General features: G+C 39.4%; 1 protein-coding gene across 2 annotated transcripts; it reads right to left on the reverse strand.

Annotated features, from left to right (window-relative positions):
• Positions 1–1,303: 1,303 nt before the first annotated feature.
• Positions 1,304–3,266, reverse strand: LOC130465815 (uncharacterized). 2 transcript variants are annotated; one of them, XR_008925827.1, is made up of 4 exons: positions 3,252–3,266; positions 1,802–2,173; positions 1,428–1,521; positions 1,320–1,339 (listed from the first exon to the last, which is right to left on the reverse strand). XR_008925827.1 is itself a non-coding variant. In XM_056834659.1 (3 exons), exons 1-2 carry the CDS (start codon positions 2,444–2,446, stop codon positions 1,504–1,506), a joined length of 663 nt encoding a protein of 220 aa, XP_056690637.1. In that variant the 5' UTR covers positions 2,447–2,712; the 3' UTR covers positions 1,304–1,339; positions 1,428–1,503. The 2 variants fall into 2 exon arrangements, 1 of the variants encoding a protein (XP_056690637.1); XM_056834659.1 differs by lacking the exon at positions 3,252–3,266 and having other exon boundaries at positions 1,304–1,339; positions 1,802–2,712.
• Between the last annotated feature and the right edge of the window lie 7,060 nt (positions 3,267–10,326).

Consider the following 10,326-nt stretch of genomic DNA (forward strand, 5'->3'; position numbering starts at 1 on the left):
TAATGAGCCTTAAAGGTGCATAAATAGATTGGAACGAGTCTTATAAAGTTAAAATTATGCATATTAAACATGTATTAAGTTTAAAATGAGTGCTTAGGTTCTTTATTTTAAAGTTAGGAGCGAAAATGCCTCATTTTAGCCTAAATATGACCTATAACTATCAAACAAGCATTAAATGTGCATAAATAGATTAGAATAAGTCTTAGAAACTTAAAACTAAGCATATTAATCATATAATAAGTTTAAAATGAGTCATTAGGTTCTTAAGTTCAAAGTTGGGAGCGAAAATGGCACTTTAGCCTAAATATGACCTATAACGACAGAATGAGCCTTAAATATGCGTAAATGGATTGGAATGAGTTCTAGAAAGTCAAAACTAAGCATATAAAACATTTAGTAAGTTTAAAATGAGTCCTTAGGTTCGTTAGTGACATTTTAGCCTATATATGACCTATAACGGCAAAAGAAGTCTCGAATGTGCAGAGATAGATTGGAACGAGTGTTGGAAATTTAAAACTAATCATATTAATCATGTAATAAGTTTGAAATGAATCCTTAGGCTATCTAGTTATGAATTGGGAGCGAAAATGACTTATTTTAGCCTAACTATGACCTATAACGACCAAAGTCTCAAATGTGCATACATAGATTAGAATGAGTTTTATAAAGTTAATACTATGCATATTAATCATGTAATAAGAATAAAATGAGTCATTAGGTTCGTTAGTTCAAAGTTGGGAGCGAAAAATGTCATATTAGCCTAATTATGACCTATAATGGCCAAACAAGTCTCAAATGTGCATAAATAGATTGGATTGAGTCTTGGAAAGTTAAAGCTAATCATATAAATCATGTAGTAAGTTTGAAATGAGTTCTTAGGTTCATTAGTTCAAAGTTGGGAGCGAAAATGTCATTTTAGCCTAAATATGACCTATATAGCCAAACAAGTCTCAAATGTACATAAATAGATTGGATTGAGTCTTGGAAAGTTACAACTAATCATATGCCTATTTCCACCCAAATCCAAGAACAACCTATGCCTATTTCCAAAAAAGAAAAAGGGAGGGAAAGAAAAAGAAAGATAATACAAGAGCATGTTAAAGACCAAAAAATAAAAACAAGTAGAAACTTAGCCGATTTTCATGTTAGCTTTATGACTTATTTTTTCCCCACATGGAATCCTTCTTCAGCTAATTCCATTAATTAATTAAATGAGAAAACAAATTAAATAATTAACCAACACCAAAGTACATGCAAGAAACAAAATTAGATGTCTTACTTTTTTCCTCAACCGGCTTTTCCTTGCTGCCTCACGGTTCTGAGCAAGCCTTCGTAGAGTCTATAATAATAAATCTTTAAAGATTTTACAAAAATGAAGCTACAAGATGTCAAATAGCATGAAAAGAGAAGAGTGAACAACTTCTAACCTTATGATCAGTCTCCTTCGATCTGTCACTCGAATGATAATGACATTGCTTCTGCCCTATCCCCACTAGCTTGAACTCAGGGGTCTACATTTTGCTAAAGCAGAACAATAATACTACTTTAAGTTTCAAACCACTGATAGGGTTTCCTTCCACTTCGAGGAAGAACAAACAGATACAAACCATCTTGCCAAAGAATGACAGCACCTCCTACAAGGCATCTTATTTAAATACTCTGCCATTACCTATATATAGCTATAATAAGACAAGCAAGTACAAAACAACAAATACAGACCTACAAAGTATTGAGTAACTATAATGTTGTGGTGGTGGGGAGTATAACAACAGGGGCCAGCTTTAGATTACAAGGAACTCACCATCATCTTCTCTGACGTTGGATTGAGGAAAGAAACTCTGGCGGAAGAAGAACCATCCAACTGAACGATTTGACCATTATACCAACGCCCATCGGTGTGGCGGAATCTACATTTTGATCCAATAAAATAACTTGGGTCTCCCAATATTTCTGCCTCAACATTAGTAGAATCTAATGGTTCTACCTCTAAGTCTTCGCACGGAAGTTGGGAACCACCCAACTTTGCTGGATTTATAAGCTCGACCGCAGCGTCTTTATGGGAATATATAGAGTCCTGCACAGCTGAATCAACTTCACGTAACAGCCGGGCACGTTTTAGGTGAAAAAGTCCTTCCTCTGCATCTTTAATGGAAGAAACAAGCTCGTCTTGGACCTGCATCAACATACAGCAATGTGTTGATTCAAGAAACCAGCCAAATGAGCATGCATATACAATTTCACTTCTGCTATCCCTTTTTGTATAAACAAGAAAAAAAGTTGGAGAGGAAGCTGATATGCTGAATAAAGCAAGAAACTGGACACTCGCATCTTTATCAGTATTTATCACTCTATGAGAACAACTGCTATCACGAAGAACATTACAGAAAAACACAGATATCCTACGAAGAACATTACAAAAAGGTAACAAGTACGGAGTAAAATACATTGATCACCGACATATCAAAATGTTCCTTAAGGCCTGAGATTAGACCTGAACTCCTGGTGGTTTATTTCCTGAAAACAAAGGCTAGAAGAATAAAATAACACATGGCACCTGCCTCCTTTCACCCTATTATTCACCACAGAACCGTGCTAGAAGGGTGATTGTTGTTTTCTTAATCTCTCATAAATTATTCTCCAAATATCCATTCCCAAGCTCAAACCTCTCAAAAACCTGAGCCTTTGGAACCTAAAAACGTCAAATCAATTGTAGAACAAGTACACAAAACCCACAAGAAATCAACCAACCAACACCGTAAAATTACACAATGACATTCCTTAGGTTTTCTGCTAAAAAATCACTTCATAAGCTTGAAGCTTGACACCAATTAATCTACAGAGTAACGGAATGCAATTGAAAACACAACGAAAGCTAATGTGAGCTAATTGGTATTCACAAAACCCATTTGTCTCCAGATTAATGTTGCATAATGAGCATAGTTTATGACAAAACAAACAAAATTCTAGGTTAATCCCAAAAAAAAACAAGAAAAAGGGTCATCTAACATCTATTGCAAACAAATGTTCAAGGGTAATCCCCAAATAACCAATATAGTCATATTTACAGACCATAAATTATTAGCAAGATGGATTTTAGCTTAATTAGAGCGTCAAACATGCGATTCAACATGATGAATTGAAGCAAATTTATAAAAATAGAAGCATAAAGCGATCATATTAGGAATACCCTAAATTAAACCTAATAATAAAACATAATGGTAATTAAATTGAAGGATAGAGAAAAGGATTACACTAAGAAGCTCAGAGCTTTTTCCCTTAAACGAAAATCAAAACGAAAATCAAAACGAAAATCAAAAACGAAAATCAAAACGAAAATCAAAACGAAAATCAAAAACGAAAATCAAAAACAATAATCAAAACGAAAATCAAAAACTAAAATTAAACCCTATTCTGAAAACGAAAATAAAAAACGAAAATAAAAATTGAACACACCATAGCAAAACCACCGGAACCACGACGCCGAGCAACCACCGGAACCACGACGCGACGGGGAGATGCTGAACCCCCGGCCGACCAAGAATATAACCTTTCAGTGACAGGCCGCGCGAGAATTGAATGGGATGGGGGAGATGAGGCTAGAACACCACACACCGGCGAAGACAGCGACGCAGGGCTGAGCAACGCTTGGGTTCGACGGCGACGTAGGGCTGAGTTCGACGGCGACGCAGGGCTGAGTTCGACGGCTGAGTTCGACGGTTTGTTTGGATATTTGTTTAAGGGAAAAAGCTTGGAGCAGAGAAAGAACAACGTACGTTTGATCCCGCTCGTTTGAGCGCGGTTTGTTGCATAGGAAAGTAAAAAATTTTGAAACGCGGACTTGTTGCAGCGGGCAATAACATGTACGCTGCAATAAAGTCGGGTTGTTGCTGCGGGCTTTTATTTTGTACGCTGCAACAAACACATTTGCTGCGAACAACTAAAATGTAAGCTGCGATAACCCTTTAAAGGGTTTGACCCGCGTTGACCGACTGGTTGTTGAAGCGTATTTATACATGAACGCTGCAACAAGGGGGCTGCAATAGGGGTTTTTTCTACTAGTGTCGTTTGAGAAATTCAGAGAATTTCAAAATGAAGTAGAGAATGAACATGGCAAGAAAATCAAAGCTCTAAGATCGGATCGAGGAGGTGAATATCTTAGCCACGAGTTTGATGACCATCTAAAAGAATGCGGTATTCTTTCTGAATTGACTGCTCCGTGGACACCTCAATGGAATGGAGTGTCGGAACGGAGAAACAAGACCTTACTCGATATGGTCAGGTCAATGATGGGTTAGGCCAAACTTCCTTTACAGTTCTGGGGACATGCGTTGCAAACTGCAGCACTCATACTGAATCGTGCTCCGTCAAAAGCTGTTGAAAAGACTCCATACGAATTATGGACTGGGAAACTTACAAAGTTGTCTTTTCTGAAGATTTGGGGTTGCGAAGCATATGTCAAGCGATTAATTTCGGACAAGCTACAACCTAAATCTTACAAATGTTTCTTTGTTGGTTATCCAGAAGAAACTATGGGGTATTATTTCTACAACAAGTCAGACAACAAAGTTTTCGTTGCTCGTGACGGTGTCTTTTTGGAAAGAAATCATATTTCCAAATTGACAAGTGGGAGAATAATAGACGTCGAAGAGATTCAAGACGAACAACGAACTCAGAACTCTTTAGAAGCAGTTCAGGTTGATGAACCTCCAAGGTCTTTAGGAGAGCCAGTGGGAGTAGTTCCTCAAAACGTTGTTGCCCCTCGTAGGTCAAATAGAACTATTTTTCAGCCGGACAGATGGACAGGCGTCCTCTTGATTGAAAACTTAGACGTTCTCATATTGGATAGTGATGAACCTATGACTTACAAGCAAGCTATGACGAGCCCAAGCTCCACTAAATGGTTAGAGGCCATGCAATCTGAAATAGACTCCATGTCTGAAAATCAAGTCTTGGATTTGGTTGATTTGCCAGATGGGTTCACACCTATCGGATGCAAATGGGTCTTCAAATTGAAGAAAGACAAAGATGGAATTGTATACATATACAAGGCTAGATTGGTAGCAAAAGGTTACAGGCAAGTTCACGGCGTTGACTATGATGAAACCTTTTCTCCAGTCGCGATGCTTAAGTCTATTCGAATAATCCTTGCGATTGCCGCTTTTCATGACTATGAAATATGGCAAATGGATGTCAAAACTACCTTCTTCAACGGTGTTCTTGAAGAGACTGTGTTCATGACACAACCGGAGGGTTTTGTCGATCAAAATAACCAAGGAAAGGTATGCAAGCTTAAGAAGTCCATCTACGGACTAAAGCAGGCATCAAGGATTTGGAATAAACGATTTTATGAAGCAGTCAATAAGTTTGGCTTCATCAAGAATCAGGACGAATCTTGTGTATACAAGAAGGTCAGTGGGAGTAAAATTGCATTCCTAGTCTTGTATGTTGACGACATACTGCTTATTGGAAACGACATTCCTATGTTGGAGTCTGTAAAACTTGGCTCGGGAAGTGTTTCTCAATGAAGGTCTTAGGAGAGGCACAGTACATATTGGTCATCAAGATCTATAGGGATAGATCTAAGAGGATGATTGGACTAAGCCAAAGCACTTACATTGACAAAGTGCTAGCTAGGTTCAATATGATGGAAGCCAAGAGAGGCCATCTACCCATGTCACATGGCATATATCTAAGCAAGAATCAGTGTCCCAAAACATCTGATGAGCGTAGAAAGATGAGTGGAATTCCATACGCTTCGGCTATTGGATCCATCATGTATGCTATGATTTGTACAAGGCAGGATGTTTCGTTCGCACTTAGTGCAACGAGCAGGTACCAGTCAGAACCAGGTGAGGCGCATTGGACTGCTGCCAAGAACATCCTAAAGTACCTGAAAAGGACTAAGGACCAGTTTCTGGTTTATGGTGGTACAGATGAGTTGATTGTCTTAGCTATACGGACGCAAGCTTTCAAACCGATAGAGATGATTTCAGATCACAGTCTGGGTTTGTGTTCTGCCTCAACGGCGGAGCAGTAAGCTGGAAAAGTGCTAAGCACAGCACTATTGCGGATTCTACAACTGAAGCCGAGTACATTGCTGCCTCAGAAGCAGCAAAGGGAGCTGTTTGGATTCGGAAGTTCAACGAAGAACTTGGTGTTGTCCCCTCCATTAAAGGACCAGTGGCTTTGTATTATGACAATAGCGAAGCCATTGCCCAGGCAAAGGAGCCTAGGAGCCACCAGAAGTCCAAGCACGTACTGCGGCGATTTCATATACTTCGAGAGATCGTTGAAAGAAAGGAAATCGAGATTTGCAAGGTTGGAATTGACGACAACGCGTCGCGGATCCATTGACTAAACCGTTGCCACAAGTGAAACACAACGCACATGTAGCAACCATGGGAATCAAGCATATTGGAGAATGGCTTTGATTTTCTAAGTATTGTTTTAGAACATCTGTTAGATCTATGTTTAAAACAATTGGTTTAACCATTTCATATTTATGAAATTTATTATTTCATATTCATTTAATTGTGGTTTAGAATTAAATGATAAGTCCATGTGATTCAAATCATTCGAATGGGATGTCAAGATAGATTCTTCAACAAAGAAACACCTATAAGTGAACTTGAATATTGAAGTCATAAAGGATCCCTAATCCAGGTCATTGAAAGGTGGACGACCAATGACTAATGAAGATTAGATTGCAAGTAGATTACTTAGTTCTGTTTCTTGAACTAGAGTGACTGGATGTCAGAATCTTTTGCATAGATACTTATTAGATCTTGTATCGGATTGACCATGAGAACACTTTAAGAGATTAAAGTCATGTCATAGGTAGTTCTCATTAATGGTGATTAGAAACCGTTCCTCAGAACATGAGCGATTATGTCTGCTCGTTTGAGAATTAGTTCGTTTTGATACTAGCTAAACGTCGCACCGTAAAAGGAGGCTATAAAAGCAGTTATTGGGCGTACTATGAATCAAAGTGAGTGTTCATAGATTGCAAGAATGGATTGTCCTCCTATCTTTGATAGGATATGGTGGTATTGTGTAACAAGGCCTCTCGGAGAGTTAGATACTGTAAAATGCATGGTCGTGCTCAGAATAGTTAGGCTTAACCTTCTACAAAAGTTTGACAGTTGAACTCTGTCATCCAAGAAACACTTCTGGACCTAATAAGGATGGCTTGGATCTTATCTTATGTTCAGTAAGTAACACTAAGTGACAAAGGAATGTGGATGCACACTTGTCTGAATGACAAGTGGGAGATTGAAGGAAATATGTCCTTCATCCAAGGTGTATTAAGTCTAATACCAAAGGTTCAGATTAATTGCGAACAATTAATTCAGTGAGATGAAGTGATCGGAACAGCAAGCTGGAGCAATGCTTCCGATCAGTGAGTTCTAATGGATATTGAACTCATAACTTACTCTTGACTGAACCTACAAGGTCACACCAATGACACGTAACAGATCAACGGATTAAATGAATCGGAAATTCATTTAATAGCTTTTCGGGAATTAGTTGGAAACGTATTATACGATACGACCTTTGTCGAAATCGTATATCGTATCGCGAATATTCGTAAGCTGGGCGACACCAATAAATCGTATCGTACGACGGTGATTCGTCGAATACGAAACGATAAATAATATATCGGAAATATATTAAATCGCGAATACGAAGGGCATCGGAGTTGCCGGCCCGTCGAGCCAAGCACGCAAGCGTGCGAGGCCCAACGAGCCAGCAAGCTCGCGAGCAAAAGGCGATCAAGGCCAGCCCATTGGGCGAGCACGCATAAGCACGCACAGCAAGCACAGCAGCGACGAGCGAGCAAGGCCCACGGCCCAGCTGCTCGGCGCGCGCGCGCTGTGGGCTTCGGCCTGCAGTGTGTGTCGATGGGCGGGGCGTGCGGTGCAAGTGCTTGCGTGATGTGGCCGGTCAAGGGCCCTTGGTTCTTGGATGGTTACATCATTAATACAATAGGCATATTGTATTTTCCAACAACATACAATTCATATTACTCAAACCCTAGACACAGAGAACCATAATTCTCTCTGTGCCTCCAAAGTGAGTTCTTCCCAAAAAGCAAATATCTTGATCGATTGTCTAAGCTAAGATAATCAAGACGGATCTGATCGTGTCGGTGAACCAAGTAGAGGAACGACAAGTGGAGTTCTTTGTTCGTGTTCGTTGACAGATTATTGTGGAAAACCCGCTTCGAATGTAAGTTTGCTTAATCTGTGCTTTATACATGTTTCCTGGCTTTGGGGATTGTTCCGCACATGTTATTATGTTTAATTGTATTCCCCTACAGACACATCACCAAGAGGGTATTTTCCTCCCTAACACAGTACATATTGGGCATCAAGATATAAAGGGATATATCTAAGAGGATGATTGGACTAAGCCAGAGCACTTACATTGACAAAGTTCTAGCCAGGTTCAGTATGATGGAAGCTAAGAGAGGTCATCTACCCATGTCACATGGCATATATCTAAGCAAGACTAAGTGTCCCAAGACATCTGATGAGCGTAGAAATATGAGTGGAATTCCATACGCTTCGGCTATTGGATCCATCATGTATGAGTTGATTTGTACAAGCCTGGATGTTTCGTTCGCACTCAGTACAACGAGCAGGTACCAGTCAGACCCAGGTGAGGCGCATTGTACTTCTGCCAAAAATATCCTAAAGTACCTGAGAAGGACAAAGGATCAGTTTCTGGTCTATGGTGGTACAGATAAGTTGATTGTTAAAGGCTATACAGACGCAAGCTTTCAAACCGACACAGAAGATTTTAGATCACAGTCTGGTTTTGTGTTCTGCCTCAATGGCGGAGCAGTAAGCTGGAAAAGTGCTAAGCAAAGCACTATTGTGTATTCTACAACTGAAGCCGAGTACATTGTTGCCTCAGAAGCAGCAAAGGAAGCTGTTTGGATCCGGACGTTCATCAAAGAACTTGGGGTTGTCCCCTCCATTAAAGGACCAATGGCTTTGTATTGCGATAATAGTGGAGCCATTGCCCAGGCAAAGGAGCCTAGGAGACAGTAGAAGTCCAAGCACGTACTGCGGCGATTTCACATATTTTGAGAAATCGTTGAAAGGTAAGAAATCGAGATTTAAGGTTAGAACCGACAACAATGTCGCGGATCCATTGACTAAACAGTTGCTGTTAGGGGGGGAAAATACCCTCTTGGTGACGTGGTCAAACATGACAAGTGGAGCATATGTGGCTGCCAGCAAGGCGTGATAAAGAGCCCTTCCATCTTGTTCTCAACGGCTAAAGGAAAAGCAGCGGTTACGGACCGTCCCTAAGCAAGCCGTTATTACCCATTTAATAAAATGTTTGTACGTTACATTTTATCATATAATGCCTATAAAATGGTTCATCTAGGTTAATTTGTATATACGAAATACTAAGCAATAATAATACTCTCATTTTATGCTTTTACGACTATCCCTCGTCATTCTAAATTATCTTGCTCAATCGATTGTTAGCACCATCATCAAGGCAAGTTCGTCTCTATGTAGAATTTGCCCAAAACAGTTGCCACAAGTGAAGCACAACGCACATGTAGCAACCATGGGAATCAAGCATGTTGGAGAATGGCTTTGACTTTCTAAGTTTTGTTTTAGAACATTTGTTAGATCTGTGTTTAAAACAACTGGTTTAACCATTTCATATTTATGAAATTCTTTATTTCATATTCATTTAATTTTGGTTTAGTATTAAATGAAAAGTCCAAGTGATTCAAAACATTCAAATGGGATGTCAAGATGGATTCTTCGATAAAGAAACACCCATTAGTGAACTTGAATGTTGAAGTCACAAGGATCCCTAATCCAGGTCATTGAAAGGTGGACGACCAATGACTAATGAAGATTAGATTGCTAGTTGATTTAGAGTTCAGTTTCTTGAACTAGATGGACTGGATGTCAGAAATCATTTGCATAGATACTTATTGGATCTTGTATCGGATTGACCATGAGAACACTTTAAGAGATTACAGTCATGTCATAAGTAGTTTTCATTAATGGTGATTAGAACCATTCCTCAAAACATGAGTAATTATGATTGCTCGTTTGAAGATTATTTCGCTTTGATGCTTGCTAAACTTCGCACCGTAAAAGGAGACTATAGAAGCAAATATTGGGCGTACTATGAATCAAAGTTAGTATTCATAGATTGCAAGACTGGATTGTCCTCCTATCTTTGACAGGATATGGTGTTGTTTTGTAACAAGTCCTCTCGGAGAGTTAGATACTGTGAAAATGCATGGCCGCGCTCAGAATGGTTAAGGCTTAACCTTCTAGAAAAGTT

The sequence above is a fragment of the Spinacia oleracea genome, chromosome 1, assembly GCF_020520425.1.
Source record: "Spinacia oleracea cultivar Varoflay chromosome 1, BTI_SOV_V1, whole genome shotgun sequence".
In the NCBI taxonomy this organism is placed as follows: domain Eukaryota; kingdom Viridiplantae; phylum Streptophyta; class Magnoliopsida; order Caryophyllales; family Amaranthaceae; genus Spinacia; species Spinacia oleracea.

Excerpts from the sequence above, each read along its gene's own strand:
- LOC130465815 (XM_056834659.1), bottom strand. The coding sequence starts at position 2,446 with ATGTATTTTACTCCGTACTTGTTACCTTTTTGTAATGTTCTTCGTAGG.